Source organism: Bison bison, unplaced genomic scaffold, assembly GCF_000754665.1.
Source record: "Bison bison bison isolate TAMUID 2011002044 unplaced genomic scaffold, Bison_UMD1.0 scf7180017864324, whole genome shotgun sequence".
NCBI classification, from domain to species: Eukaryota; Metazoa; Chordata; class Mammalia; order Artiodactyla; family Bovidae; genus Bison; species Bison bison.
The window spans coordinates 11067194-11083431 of NW_011494896.1; the positions used below are offsets into that span (position 1 = coordinate 11067194).

At 37.6% G+C, this 16238-nt stretch overlaps 1 protein-coding gene across 2 annotated transcripts in view; it reads left to right on the forward strand.

The window, feature by feature from the left end:
* The window catches only part of RSF1 (remodeling and spacing factor 1), a 149564-nt gene that overhangs the window by 41764 nt on the left and 91562 nt on the right, over positions 1-16238 (forward strand). For both annotated transcript variants that reach the window (XM_010853238.1, XM_010853239.1), the window contains exon 2: positions 6335-6426. In XM_010853238.1, the coding sequence (XP_010851540.1) occupies positions 6335-6426 (92 nt within the window). The remainder of the gene's footprint in view (positions 1-6334; positions 6427-16238) is intronic.

Sequence of the window (16238 nt, forward strand, 5' to 3'; positions counted from 1 at the left end):
CACTTTCTCAGATTAAGATTGGTGAGGGTGCTTGTTAGAAATTTTGAAATTTTATAGATTTTGCAATTTTCCTTGATGGTACTTGTGTACATCTTTTCTGCTACCACCTTAGCCCATGCCATCATTGTCTTTTTTGTTTGTTTGTCTGTGACGGTTGCAGCACACAGGATCTTTGATCTTATTTGTGGCATGTGGTATTTAGTTCCCTGACCTGGGATCAAACCCAGGTCCCCTGCATTGGGAGCATGGAGTCTTAACCATTGGACCACCAAGGTGGTCCTGCCATCATTATCTCTTGCCTGGAGTATGGCACTAGCTTCCTAATTAGTAGTATCCCCCTTCTCCTCACCCCCCCAGCTCTGTTTCATTCCTCAGAACAATCAAAATAATCTCCATAGCCCCTGTATTTTTTTAAATATAAAATATAAAACTTACACAAAATTGAAAGGTTGTATAATGAAGTTTCACATGCTCATCACCAAGGTTCAGTGAAATTTTGTAATTTTGTGTCATCTATATCTCTGTCCTCTGTTGCTTATTATGAAGCAGATCCTAGACATAGAAGAATCTTTTAAAAACTTACGTCAGGGGAGTTGCCTCATGGTTCAGTGCCTAAGACTCCCAATGCAGGGGGCCTAGGATCAATCCTTGGTCAGGGAGCTAGATCCCACTTGCTGCAACTAAGACCTGGTGGAGCCAAATAAATAAATATTTAAAAAGCCAGAAAACTTAGATGAGGAAGCTTTCCTAAATCCCTCCCTTGATGTCTCATTACACTCAAAATCAAAATTCTACATGGCTCCCAAGGCTTTTTGAGATAATGACCTTTGCTTACTTCTTCAGTGACAGTGTGCACCGTTTTCTCTTTCCTACCACACTGCATGGCTTTAGTTGCCACAGAACTTCTCTACAGGCATTTCCATGTGCCTGGCGTGATCTTCCCTTCCTTGGCTTAATTGGCTGCTTCTTTATGGTATTTCCTTAATTAGACAGCTTTTCACTGATGGTTTTATCCTATGTAAAAATGTTTTCCTAAAATGTTGGCAGTTAGTGCATTTAGGTGAAGGGTGTATTAGTCTTTCAAATTTTTATTAGATTGCAAGAAAAAATATTGAAGGAAAACCCCTCCTCCTTCTTAAATACTTTGGTATCACCGTTTCTCTTAAAATTTGTTTTGAGTCTTTCTCGCCTTTCTTCCCTACCTATCCCCTCCTTCCTCCTGTGATTATTTAATTGATTAGAGAGAAAAGGGAAATAGTATTATCTGATGAGAGAGTTGGAGGCATATGTTATTGGAAGCCATTGCCTTAAGTACCTTAGACTCCCACGGCAAGGATGCTGTTTGTTAAGTGTATATAAGGAAAGAGTAACCCTTTAAAGATGGCCTGATGTGAGGGTGGCTCACTTCATCTTACCTAGAGGCCTTTCCTCTCCATGAACATCTACCTTCTTTAGGAAGAAATGCTGAATGCTGGTTATCAGACCTCCAGCCATGCTGATGTTTGTAGTAGTAGGTACACTGACTACTTTGTCGTCACCGACTCCATGGACATGAGTTTGAGTAAGCTCCAGGAGTTGGTGATGGTCAGGGAAGCCTGGTGTGCTGCAGTCCACGGGGTTGCAAAGAGTCGGACACGACTGAGCGACTGAACTGACTGAGTGACTACTTTGTAGCAGAGATGTTTTCACAGTTTTTATTCTGGAATAATCTGAGCCATGTTTCGTGTGTGTCTCTGTCTATATTGAATCAGTGGTATGATTCTCAATGAAACCCAAAACGTAAATGGAGCATTAGATACCCCTTGGTTTGTCTGCCTACGTAACAACTATTCTTGGATTTTTTTTCCCATTATGGTAATCTCTTAGTGATTTATATTACCTGGAATCTGGCATCTTGCATCTCTAAACTATAGCTTTTCAGATAGTGACCTGAGTTACAGTTCAGAGTCTTGAGCCGTTAGTTTTTTTTCTTTTTAAACTTCAGAAAACTTTAGGATGATTGATTAAATAAACTTTGGAGGTTGGTATATAAAAACAGTTATTTCAAGGATCAAGTGGACTGTGGGACCAGTGTCATTATGTCTAAAACTGTGCTCCCCCACCAGAGTTTATAGAACCTGGCATTAAGTAAGAGCTTTTTGTAAGCTTATACTTAAATCCCTGTATCTGAAATCAATGTCCTTTTATCGGTGGCCTACATAAAATCTAGTGTTTCGTGACTCCAAGTGTGTCTCTGTTTATAAGCATGGAGGATGTTTAAGTGAAAGACTTCATTGAGAAATGAGAAGAATTATGTCATTTAGTTGTTAAGAACAGCTGTAAATTTCTATCATTAAAAAACCAGAATTGTAAATAATAAAACTAGAAATACAGAAGCAGCAGCATTCGTAAGGCTTGGTGCTGGAAAGGTGCTTAGAAAAATGTCAGCTATAGCATGTCTTTGGGGAGTGGATCAGTAATATGTTCTGGGATTCTGCCACTTACTGCTGCTTCCATACCTGCATCATTTTGGCAGACCCTCCATGAATTCACACATTGCCTGACCTTTTCTTTTGCTTCAGAATCTTTCACCTTCCTGCGGCCTTGTGAAAGAAACGGGTCCATTAAAGGTTATGTATCAAATCTATCATGTGAAAAGGCGGAGAATTAGTTCAATTGGGACAAAATTTGTAGTTTTCAGAATGACCTGAATCTGGTTAATAGATAATTCTTAGAAGTTAATAATTCCTAATGTTCCCAAAATTAAGTTATTAAGTATTCCAGGTGATAAATAAGTGAATTTACAGATTGTCAGAGTGTATGTTAGGATAATGATCATATGTTTAAAAAAATATGATTGATAATTTATGGCTGTACCAAACTCTAGTCACTTGCCTCATGTGGCTATTTAAATTAATTTAAAAATCACTAAAATTAAGTTCCTTAGTTTTATTAACCACATATCAAGTACTAAATAGGCACATGCAGCTAATGACTACTGTTTTGGAAAGTTCAGATATTGACAGCACTGTTTAAGAGAATGTGAAGTATGGGAATTGTAATATTTTCAACTTATCTATTATACTGGTTAATTTTTCTGTTGGAATTCTTGTCTGTTTCTTATCAGCAGACAAGATATTAAGAGCTGCAGGTGTCCATTAGGTTATTAGCCTATCAGTTATGTTTGCAACAAAATGTATTAAGTAAATTGGATGTTAGATAGACTTATTGTGATGATCATTTTGCAGTAATTTTTAATATCAAGTCTTAATGTTATATACCTGAAACTAAATATAATGTTATATGTCAGCTGTATCACCACACAAAAAATAAGTAGATTGTTAGTAAATTATGGGGTTTTATAATTATAAATTTTATATATTATAAATTACAATTTATAAATTTTAATTTTCAATATGCTTGCTCTGTGTGATCCAGTGCAGTAGCACTAGTTGTGTGTGGCTCCTGAGCACTTGAAATGTGGCTGGTGTGAATTGACATGTGCTGTAAGGATAAAATGATAATGTTGTGAATACTGAGTATCCCCCAAAAGTGTACAGTGAATGAAGACAGTCAAAAGTTACAAACTTAACAGTTACAAAGTAAGTATGTTATGGGAAGGTAGTATACAGCATAGTGACTACAGTTAATAATGCTGTACAGCATATTTGAAAGTTGCTAAGCAAGTAGAAACCACAATCACAGAAAACCAACCAATCTGATCACATGGACCACAGACTTGTCTAACTTAATGAAACTGTGAGCTATGCTGTGTAGGGCCACCCAAGACGGACAGATGATGGTGGAGAGTTCTGACAAAAAGTGGTCTGCTGGAGAAGAGAATGGCAAACCACTTCAGTATTCGTGCCTGGAGAACCCCATGAAAGTATGAAAAGGCAAAAAGATAGGACACTGAAAGGAGTACTCCCCAGGTTGGTAGGTGCCCAATATGCTACTGGAGATCAGTGGAGAAATTAACTGCAGAAAGAATGAAGAGACGGCGCCAAAGCAAAAACAACACCCAGTTGTGGATGTGACTGGTGATGGAAGTAAAGTCCAATGCTGTAAAGAGCAATAGAGTTGGACACGACTGAAGCGACTTAGCAGCAGCAGCAGCTGCATACCACCTCCTAAAACAAATAAGCAAATAAAAGCAATCTGTTTTCCTGCAGTTCAGTTTTTGAGAGCTTTTTAAATTATAGAGCATTCTTTTGAATAAAATGTAGACTTTAGAGCCTGGCCTTATAAGGTTCTACATGATCATGCCCCTTACCTGGGTGCTTCCAGTTCCATGCTCACTTTGTTTTTCAGCCTTTTATGTCTTGTTACTTCGGTAAGCAGTGTCCTTGCCCCCTTTTCTCCACTATACCCTCAGTCCCATACATTCTGGTCTTAAACGTGTTGTCGCTCAGTCGTGTCCTACTCTTTGTGACCCCATGGACTGTAGCCCACCAGGCTCCTCCGTCCATGGGATTTTCCAGGCAAGAGTACTGGAGTGGGGTGCCATTGCCTTCGCCGATTGTCAGTTTACTTGTCTCTAATCATCCCTCCTGTGCTTCTTCCCCTTACCTCCAGCTCACCCACTGTTAACCCCTCTGAGAAGATTCCCTTAAGTAGGTTTATTAAAGGTAGCTACTATTTCTTGCTTACTAATATAGGTGGATTCACAGACATTTGTTGAATGGGAAAATGTTTTTATACTTCAGGGTCATTTCAAATTAGAAGTGACTTTAGTGGAGAATAACGAGTCTGAAAGAATAACTGAAAAAAAAATTAATCACCTTCCAACCTGTACTTCAGAGCCCTTGTATACTGCAAGGTGTTACGTGTTTCACAGAAAAAGAGTCCATGATCAAATATATTAGAGAATGCTGCAGACTATATCCAAGATAGGAATATAGGACTGTGTATGTAAGACTATAATCAGTAAAGGCTTCAGGAAGTTCTATAGTAAAAATAAGTATATATTTTTTTGATACAGCATTTTCCTAATATATTTGATTATGGAAACTTTTCAGATAGAATAAATGTAATTTCTCCTAGGTTACTAGCTGTATTTGGGAAATGCTAAATGTATGTGTCTTTTATTTCCCTCAGGTCTAATTAATTCATCTATACCTCATAATCAGGCTCATGCCCAGAGGATATTTGGAGGAACTCTGGTTGTTTACATAGTTGAAAGAGAAAACTTTAGGGAAGTACAGCTATCTTCAAATATTTGAAGGTTCCATTAAAAGAGGAGTTGAAAATATTTTCTTTGAAACCAGAGAATAAGAGCAAGAACCAGGGGGAGGAAGATGTAGGTAGGCAGAGGTTTTGCTTTGTGTAAGGGTAACTTTCTAATAATTAGAATTTTCTAAGGTTAAATAAATGTTAAATTCAAATAAATCTTAATCCCCAATCTATAAGCCAACAGACATACCCAGAGGTGGCAGGACAGCTCCAGTTCAGTTCAGTTCAGTCTCAGTCATGTCCAACTCTTGTGAGTAAAGAGTTCTGTCCCTAAAGCTTGTCAAGCAAAGATTTATAGGGATGCTCTAGAGGAGTTTAGCACATTAGGTAAGGAATAGATTAGAAGGGTAGTTCTCTGCAATAGTTTGAAAACCATTAGGCTCTATTTCTGAGGTATCTATGAATCGGAATTTATATTCATTGATCCTTTTCTAATTCTATGAATCCATGTCTTGGTTTGCAGTCTCAGTCAAGAAACCAAATATGAGAAACATATAGTAGAAATTTTAACTGTATGGTTAATTGCTTTTACTTGATTTTTTAAAAATATACTTTATTTTTTAGAGCAGTTTTAGATTCACACAAAGAAATTCAGCATAAAGTATAGAGAGGTCATATATACACTCTTCCCCTGGGAATATATTAATACAACCTCTCTCACTGTCCACATTCCACAGTATCGTGGTACATTTGGTAAAATGAATGAACCCTACGTTGATACATTATCACCCAAATGTCTACATTTAGAGTTCACCCCCCCCCACTTTTTTTCCCTATTTTTTTTGGCTATGTGCAGCATGTGGGATCTTAGTTCCCCAACCAGGGATCAAGCTGCAGTGGAAGTGTGGTGCCTTAGACACTGGACCACCAGGGAATTGTAGAGTTCACTCTCAGTTGTTGATGTTTGGAAAGAAAACGTGAATATTCTTGCCCATCTTTGACAAAGTGGTTTTTAGTTGTTTCTTATCGTAGTTTAGTCTTTTCTGATTCAGAGGTCTAAAAGATAACTAGAACAACATCTATTTTGAAAAAGTAGTCATCTTTTGAGAAAGTTCTTTTTTTCAATAATCTCATTAGAAATGTTTTATTTTGCTGACTAACAGTATTTTTTCTTCCTTTTAAGTACCTAAAGAATTGGTGGAGCTCCATTTGAAGTTGATGAGGAAGATTGGCAAATCTGTTACAGCAGACAGATGGGAAAAATACTTGATCAAGGTAAACATTTATAAGTCACCTTCTCTGAAATATTATTCTATCTAGCATAAATTGATGTTATGTTTCATAATGTGCTCTTACTTTTAAAACGTTCTTTTAAAAGTTGCAAAATATGAACCAGAAATCCATATGATTACTGTAACTTTTGTAGCAACTATGCTCTGGTCTAGAGTCCTAAAGATTTTAGAGGTGTTACATATCTTTTGTGCCAAACACTGCACTCAGGACTCTTCATGTTTTCTCTCAGTTGATCCTTAAAATCATCCTAATCAACTTAATTGAGGTATGGACAGGGCCCAATAAAGTTGTCATTTTTCTTTGAGATCACATAGTATGTGTAGACAGAGCCAAAATTTGTCTTTTACCTAAAAGTTAAAATGTCTTTTACTTAAAAGGTAATACTGACTCAAAAACTCAAAAAAAAAGTCAGTGTGAAAGACTTCTAAATTATCATTAGACCAAAGCTATTGTAAATGAGAACAGTCTGGGTAATCAGAAAACAGTTGCTTTGGGATAAACCCTATTAATGGCAAGGCCATTCAGGAAAAATTGTCTGGAATTACATCCAAACTTTGAGATCCACACAATTTTTTGTGTGTGGGAGGGGATGGTATGGTATTTGAACTCTTAACATATTAGAATATTAAGATTATATTTTTAGGTGGGATTGAAAAACTGGAATTTTCTTGTCTTGACAAGAAAATTTGTTTTTGTATATACATCTTGTATACAAAACATGAAAATTTGTCTTTGTATACATGTGTTGTCATATCTGCTTTTGCATATGATTGTAGAGTGCTATGAAAAGAAGAACCATCAAGAAACAAGAGTTGCTTTTTATTATAAAAATCACACTTGCTGTTCCAGTTATCTTTGCTGCATATTGTTTTATGTCACTTAATTTGGACATCACTCTAAATTAAGTGACATAAAACAATAATCATTTTAATCACCTCAGTGACACTGTGGGTTGGGAATCTCAGGTCACTTTCACTGTACTTTGTTGGCTAAAGCAGTCACAGTTCTCCCAGATTTAGGGAGAGGAAGACTAGACCCTCAACTCTCAGTGAGTGGTAGGAGTGTCTTAACTTTTGAAAAGCCCACTGTGAGATGAATCAATATTTTTTGTACAAGTTTGAAACCCTGAAAAGTTGGCTTAGCATTTCAGAAGTTTGATGCTGTGGGATTTTCTAAAAGCCTTGATTAACTAATATTTAATTATATCTCTGAACTGTATTAAGCTGTGAATAGTAAAGGAGCAGATTTTTAACTATTTAAAGTCTTAAAAAATGCCAGTGGTTAAAGGGAGGTGCCAGTGAAGTTGCTGTTTTACCTTTAACAAAATATTCATTAAGGATTAAGAATCTAGATCTGGACCTTAAAAAGAGGTGCTGGAATTTCAGTACAGTAATCTTTTAAAAAGTAATTTTATTTATTGTCTATGCTAGGTCTTTGTTGGGCTTCCCTTGTGGCTCAGCTGGTAAAGAATCTGCCTGCAGTGCAGGAGACCTGAGTTCTATCTCTGGGTTGGGAAGATCCCCTGGAGAAGGGAAAGGCTACCCACTCCAGTATTCTGGCTTGGAGAATTCCATGGACTGTGTAGTCCACGGGATTGCAAAGAGTTGAACACGACTGAGCAACTTTAACTTTCACTTCGTAGGTCTTCGTTGCTGCTCAGGCTTTTCTCTAGTTATAGCAAGCGGGGCCTACTCTCTCATTGCAGTGGCCTCTCTTGTTGCTGAGCACAGGTTCTGGGACCCACCGGCTTCAGCTCTTGGGGCACGTGGGCTCAGTAGTTGCAGTTTCTGGGCTCTGGAGCACAGGCTCATGGATGTGGCTCGTGAACTTAGTTGCTCCATGATATGTGGGATCTTCCTGGACCAGGGATTGAACCTGTGTCTCCTGCTTTGGCAGGTGAATTCTTTACCACTGAGCCACCAAGGAAGCCCAGGATAGTCATTTTTTTGTTTTTTATTTTTTAAAATTAATTTGTTTATTATAATTGGAGGCTAATTGCTTTACAGTTTTGTGGTGGGTTTTGCCATACATTGACATGAATCAGCCATGTGTCCCCCCATGGCGAAACACCCTCTCACATCCCTCCCCATCCATCCCTCTGTGTTGTCCCAGTGCACCGGCTTTGAGTGCCCTGTTTCATGCATTGAACTTGGACTGGTCATCTATTTCATATGGTAATACACGTGTTTCAATGCTGTTCTCTCAAATCATCCCATGCTTGCCTTCTCCCACAGAGTCCAAAAGTCTGTTCTTTATATCTCTGTCTCTTTTGCTGTCTCGCATATAGGGTCATTACCATCTTTCTAAATTCCATATATATGTGTTAATATACTGTACCGGTGTTTTTCTTTCTGACTTACTTCACTCTGTATGCTATGCTATGCTGCTGCTAAGTCACTTCAGTCATGTCTGACTCTGTGCGACCCCATAGACGGCAGCCCACCAGGTTCCCCCGTCCCTGGGATTCTCCAGGCTAGAATACTGGAGTGGGTTGCCAATGCCAATGCATTCTCCAATGCATCAAAGTGAAAAGCAAAAGTGAAGTCGCTCAGTCGTGTCCAACTCCTAGCGACGCCATGGACTGCAGCCTTCCAGGCTCCTCCGTCCATGGGATTTGCCAGGCAAGAGTACTGGAGTGGGGTGCCATTGCCTTCTCCTTCACTCTGTATAATAGGCTCCAATTTTATCCACCTCATTAGAACTGACTCAAATGCGTTCTTTTTAATAGCTGAGTAATATTCCATTGTGTATATGTACCACAACTTTCTTATCCATTCGTCTGCTGATGGACATCCAGGCTGCTTCCATGTCCTGGCTATTGTAAACAGTGCTGGAATGCACATTGGGGTACACGTGTCTCTTTCACTTCTGGTTTCCTTGGTCTGTATGCCCAGCAGTGGGATTGCTGGGTCATATGGCAGTTCTATTTGCAGTTTTTTAAGGAATCTCCACACTGTTCTCTATAGTGGCTGTACTAGTTTGCATTCCCACCAGCAATGTAAGAGGGTTCCCTTCAGGATAGTCATTTTTAATGTGACATTTTAAAGCAGTGTAGTTGTATCTAAATCTGTCTGTTAAAGTAGATTTGTTTGTTTTTTTACACGTTCTAAGAACCGAAGTAGAAATATCTTTTTTTTTTTTTTTTAGAAATATCTTGTGTACTAATCTCAGCTCTGCTGTTAACAAACTTTGGATCCATGCATGATCTGTTTTTGCCCCCGTTGTATCTTAGTTTCTTCATAAAATGTGAAAATTAGAACAAGATGATATTAAAACCCTTAAGTTTTATGATTATAGCCACAGATTCTGAGTGTTTTTTAATTGAAATATATTCACATAAAATTTGCCTTTTGAAAGTATACGGTTCAGTGTTTTTTAGTATATTCATAAGGTTGTGCAACCATCACCATTATCCAAAACAGAACCTCTTCATTGCCCCAAAAAGAAACCTTCATACCCATCTGCAGTTACTTCCTCCTTCCCTAGTCCTTAGCAACCACTGATCTCTTTTCTGACTCTTTGGATTTGCATATTCTGGAAGTTTCATATAAATAGAATTACAATTTGTAGCTTATGTGTTTGGCTTCTTTCACTTAGCATAATGAATGTTTTTAAGACTCATCTATGTTGTAGCATATATCAGAACTTTGTTCCTTTTCGAGCCTGATTAATAGTCTATTATGTGGATAATACTACATTTTATCCATTTATTGGTTTATGATATTTGACTTGTTTCTGTCTTTCAGCTATTATAAATATTACTGCTGTGAACATTTGTGAACAAGTGTTTTGGTAGATGTGGTCAGTTTTTTGAGTATTTATCTAAGGGTAAAATTGGTAGGTCATATGGTAATTCTTTTAACTTTTTGAGAAACTACCAGACTTTTTCCAAAACAGCTCCAATGATTTACATTTCCCTTAGGAACCTATAAGGGCTCCATCTTTTCCACATCCCTCTTTACCAATACTTGTTATTAAATGATTGATTTTATTCATCCCATTGGAGATGAAGTGTTACCTCATTGTGGTTTTGGTTTGCATTTCCCTTAAAGTCTAAATAACGTTGAGCCTTTTTCTCATGTGCTTGTGTGTCTTCTTTGGAAAACTGTCTGTTCATATCCTTGTCCGTCTTTTAACTAACTGTCTTTGTTTTTGAGTTTTTTTAATATATACTGCATACTAGACACTTAACAGATTTATGGTTTGCAAATATCTTCCCCAATTATGTGTGTTATCTTTTCAGTTTCTATGTAATGTCTTCTGATGCATGGAAGTTTTAATTTAGATTAACTCCAATTTTTTTCCTTTGTGGCTAGTGCTTCAGTGTCATATATAAGAAGTCATTGCCCGACACAGCGTCGTGAAAATCTAATCCTATATTTTGAGAGCTTTTATACTTTTAGCTCTTAAATTTAGATCTAACCCATTTAATTTTTGAATATACTCTTAGATAGGAGTTCAGCTATATTCTTTTGCATGTAGATATCTGTTTGTTTTGTTATGATTTGTCAAAAACATTATTTTTTCCCTCACTGGATTGCCTTGACATCCTTGTAGAAAGTCAGTTGACCATAAGTGTGAGAATTTATTTCTGAAGTCTTCATTCTGTTGACTTTCAGGTTGTTATTTATGCTAGTACCATATAGTCTTGGTTACTGTGGTGGCTCAGACAGTAAAGAATCCGCCTGCCTTGCAGGAGACCTGGCTTCGAACCCTGGGTTGGGAAGATCCCCAGGAGGAGGGCATAGCAACCCACTCCAGTATTCTTGCCTGGAGAATCCCCATGGACAGAGGAGCCTGGCCGGCTACAGTCCATGGGGTCACAAAACGTTGAACACAACGGAGTGACTAAGCACACAGCACACTCATATCATCTGGGTTATTATAGCTTTGTGGCAAGTATTTAAATTGTTTATCTTTTACAAAATTGTTTTGGCTATTCTCATCACTTTCATTTCCTTACGAGTTTGAGGATCAGCTTATCAACATCTGCAAAAATGCCAGTTAGAATTTGTATAGGATTGTATATAATCCGTAGATAAATTTGGGGAGTATTGGCTTCTTAATAATAGTAAGTTCTCTGATCCATGAAAATGAGGTGTCTTTCAAAATAGGTAAGTCTTTAATTCCTTTCAACAGTATTTTGTGGGCACTTCCTTGGCCACTCTGCACTTCCAGTGCAGGGGCACAGGTCCAGCCCATTGTTAGGGAACTAGGACCCCATGTGCTATGTGGCGTGGTCTAAAAATAAATAAAATTAAAAAAAATTTTTTTGCAGTTTTCAAATTCTGGTCTTAGACTTAATTCCTTAGCATTTTGCCATTTTTGATGGTATTGTAAATGGAATTTTCTTAATTTCATTTTCATATCACTCATTTCTAGTGTTGTGGAATTACAACTAATGATTGTATATTGATCTTGTATGTTGCAACTTTGCCAAAGTCGTTTATTAGCTCAAATAGCTTTTTCTGTAGTAAATTCTTAAGATTTTCTATATACATGATTATGTCATCTGCAAACATTTACTTCCTCTTCAGTCCGGATGCCCTTTATTTATTTTTCTTGTGTAATTGCTTTCCTGGAGCTTCTAATACACTGTTGGGTGGAAATGGTGGGAGCAGACATCTTTGTCATGTTCCTGATCCTTGGGAGAAAGGTTTTGGTCTTACAGCTTTCATTATGTATGTATGTTATTCGAGGGATTTTCATTGATGTCCTTTATCAGATTGAGGAAATCCTCTTTTTCCCCCTGGTTTGTTGAGTATTTCTGTCATGAAAGCTGTTGGATTTTGTCAAGTGTTTTTTTCTGCATCTATTGAGATAACCATGTGAATTTTGTCCTTTATTGATCTGTAGTGTGTTACATTGATTAATTTTCATATGTTGAAACCTTGCAATCCTGCAGTCAGTCCCACTTGGTCATGGTCCACAGTCTGTTTTATATGTTGCCAGCTTTGGTTTGTGAATTTATTTTTGAAGATTTTTGTACCTGTGTTCATAAGGGATATCGATTTTCTTTTTCTTGAGGTATCTTTGTCTGGTTTTAAAATCTGGGCAATGCTGATCTAATGTTGAATTGAGAAATGTTTCCTCTGCTTTCATTTTTTTTATGGATGTTTGTGAGGTATTAGAATGTAGCAATGAAGCCATGTGGGCTTGGGCTTTTCTTTGTTGAAAATTTTTTTGCTCGTTTGTTAAACCAGTCTCTTTAATTGTTACTGGTTTATTCAGATTTGTATTTCTTCTTGTGTCAAGTTCAGTATTTGTGCCTTTCCAGGAAATTGTCCATATTATTAGATTAACTGTTTTGAAGTGAAGTTGCTCAGTTGTGACCAACTCTTTGTGACCGCAGGGACTGTAGCCTACCAGGCTCTTCTGTCCATGGAATTCTCCAGGCCAGAATACTGGAGTGGGTAGCCATTCCCTTCTCCAGGGGATTATCTGTTTTATTGGCATACAACTGTTCATAGCATTCGCTTACAATTCTGCTTTTTGCAAAGTCTGTAATAATGTTCCTCGTTTCTTTCCTCTTTTTACTGATTTAGTGTTTTCTTTTTTCCTGGTCAGTCTAGTTAGAGCTTTGTAAAATTTTATCTTTTTAAGAACCTGCTTTTGGTTTAATAGGATTTCTCTGTTGTTTTTCTGTTTGATTATTTTCTTCCTTGCACTTGCTTTGTGTTTAGTTGTTCTTTTCTTAAAGTGAAAGTTTAGGTTATCAGTTGGAGGTATTCCTTTTTTTCCAATATATTTATCCTCAGTTGTTCCATCTAATCCCTGCGTAGCCTCTTCCTGTAAATTGCCACATTGTTTTTCACTTTCATTCATTTCTAAGTATTGTCTCTTTTCCTTTCTGATTTCTTTTTTGACCTATTGGTTATTTAGTAGTATGTTGTTCCACGTTTCTGAATTTCCCCAGTGGTTTCCTGTTTTTGATATCTAATTTCATTCCATTATGTAGGAGAACATACTTCATTCTTTAGTATTAAAAAATTTAATTTTTCTACTTAGATATTTATAGGGATTTGCTAACTTCATATGTATATTTACTGTCCTTTTTTCCTCCTGATTTTTAAGACTTTTGCTACCCTGTGAAGTTTATATACACATACACACTCATATGTAAATGTATATTTTCCCTTATCCTTTTTTGATGTGCTAGTGTTGCTACTATTTTATTTAAATAACTATAAATTCCATTAACTTTTTAAAAAATTAAAATATTTTTTATTTTGACTGTGCTGGGAGTTTGTTGCAGGATATGAGCTCTCTCTAGTTTTGGTACTTTTTGGAAAAGATCCTGATGCTGGGAAAGATTGAAGGTGGGAGGAGAAGGGGACAACAGAGGAGGAGATGGTTGGATGGCATCACCGACACGATGGACATGAGTTTTAGTAAACCCTGGGAGTTGATGATGGACAGGGAAGCCTGGCTTGCTGCAGTCCATGGGGTTGCAAAGAGTCAGACACGACTGAGTGACTGAACTGAACTGAGTTTTGGTGCATGGGCTTCTGATTGCGGTGGCTTCTTTTGTGGAGCACGAGCTCTAGGGTGCATGGGCTTCAGTGGTTGTGGCATGCAGGCTCAGCAGTTGTGGCTCCTAGGCTCTCAAGTGCTGGCTCAATAGTTCTGTTGTATGGAATTCTTCCAGGCCAGGGATCAAACCTGTGTCTCCTGCACTGGCAGGCAGATTCTTTTACCACTGAGCCACCAGGGAAGCCCCTATATAGAGTTCTGATGTTAGAAAATCTGGGCTCCCTTCTTAGTTTCTCAGCACTATTGATGTCAGGAAGTTTTTATCACTTGTCTGAATCTAAGCTGATTGATCTGTAAATCTGGGGAAAATGCAGTCTTATTAAATGTTAACATTCATCTTCAGAATTGTGAGAATTTAATGAAATAATGTGTGAATGGACTCAAAACTAATGTCTGACATTGGCTTCAAGAAGAAGACTGTTGTTAAAGATGATATATGCTGAAGATACTATCAAAGCTTATATTCTTACCTGATTTTTAAGATATATAAAAGCTTAATATTAATGTAATTTAGTTAATAGAAGGTTGTTGTTCAGTTGCTAAGTTGTGTCTGACTTTTTGCTACCCCCTGAATTGCAACATGCCAGGCTTCCCTGTCCTCCACTGTCTCCCAGAATTTGCTCAAACTCATGGAGAAGGCAATGGCACCCTACAGTCCATGGGGTCGCTAAGCGTCGGACACGACTGAGCGACTTCACTTTGACTTTTCACTTTCATGCATTGGAGAAGGAAATGGCAACCCACTCCAGTGTTCTTGCCTGGAGAATCCCAGGGATGGTGGAGCCTGGTGGGCTGCCGTCTATGGGGTCACACAGAGTCGGACACGACTGAAGTGACTTAGCAGCAGCAGCATGTCTAATGAGTCGGTGATGCCATCCAACCATCTCATCCTCTGTTGTCTGCTTCTCCTCTTCTCCTTCTACCACACCACAAAAACTCTTAACGTGTTTACTGACATGGTAGGTTGTTTCTTAAATTCTGAAGGCAAAAATACATGGCTTTATATGAGTCACAAAGACAAATGAAGATATGCTCAACATGGAAATGTCTTTACTGTAATGACTATATGGAATCTAAGTTGTATTCTGCTGGTTGCTGTCTAGGCCACTTTATTTAGTCTTCACATTTTTATGGCCTTAAATACAGTCCTTTATAAAAAAAGGAAGGAGAAAGTACCTTCTGTATGTGAACTCAACGCAAACTCAGCAGGAGTAGGTTCATAGATGGATATCCCCATTTTACATAAGTAGAATTACCTTTTTAAAAATCTCTATCCTTCATCAGAATTCATGAGAACTAGACCTTGTATGCCTTATTCACTTTCATATACATCAAAAGCCCTCAAATTATGGCCCCTTGCCTATTTTCATAAAGGTTTGTGAATCAAGAATATTTTTTAACAAACAACATTTACAATCAGTTTCTTAAAGAGTGACTATTTTGAATTCCAATTAAGTCAGCTATTATCCACCCCCAAATAATTCTCTGCATCTCATTAGTATATCTGAATTACAAAAATTGTATAATCATTAATTATTATATATTACACATAACATAATGCATATGATATACTACCTGGTATATCACATATAGTTATTGTATTTTAAATTTCATCCAAAAATATACGAAATGTTTTCTCTCCTTAACATAGGTGCCAGTAAAAGATCCTTGATTTAACCTCTCGGCCTGCAAAGCCTAGTATTTACTATCATGTCCTTTTCAAAAAGAGCTTGCTCACCCTTGATAAACATCATGCATAGGACAGTGCTTGACACATCATTGCTTAATCATTATTTGCTGAATGAATGAACTGTGATTATGAATAACTTGCAAAGAACACAAAACTAAGTTACTAACCAAGGTTTTTCTGACTTTGTAACCTTAAAAGCAATGAAGTTTTCTTTATGGGCAATAAGAAAGAAATCCTTAAGTTGTTTTAAAAATGAATGCTATGATTACTTGTGTATATTTTTTTCTTCTCTAAATCATCAGGAGTGGACATTTTATGTGAAACCTGATAATAGTATCAATACTGGGTATCAGATCAGATCAGATCAGTCGCTCAGTCATGTCCGACTCTTTGCGACCCCATGAATCGCAGCACGCCAGGCCTCCTGTCCATCACCAACTCCCGGAGTTCACTGAGACTCACGTCCATCGAGTCAGTGATGCCATCCAGCCATCTCATCCTCTGTCGTCCCCTTTTCCTCCTGTCCCCAATCCCTCCCAGCATCAGAGTCTTTTCCAATGAGTCAACTCTT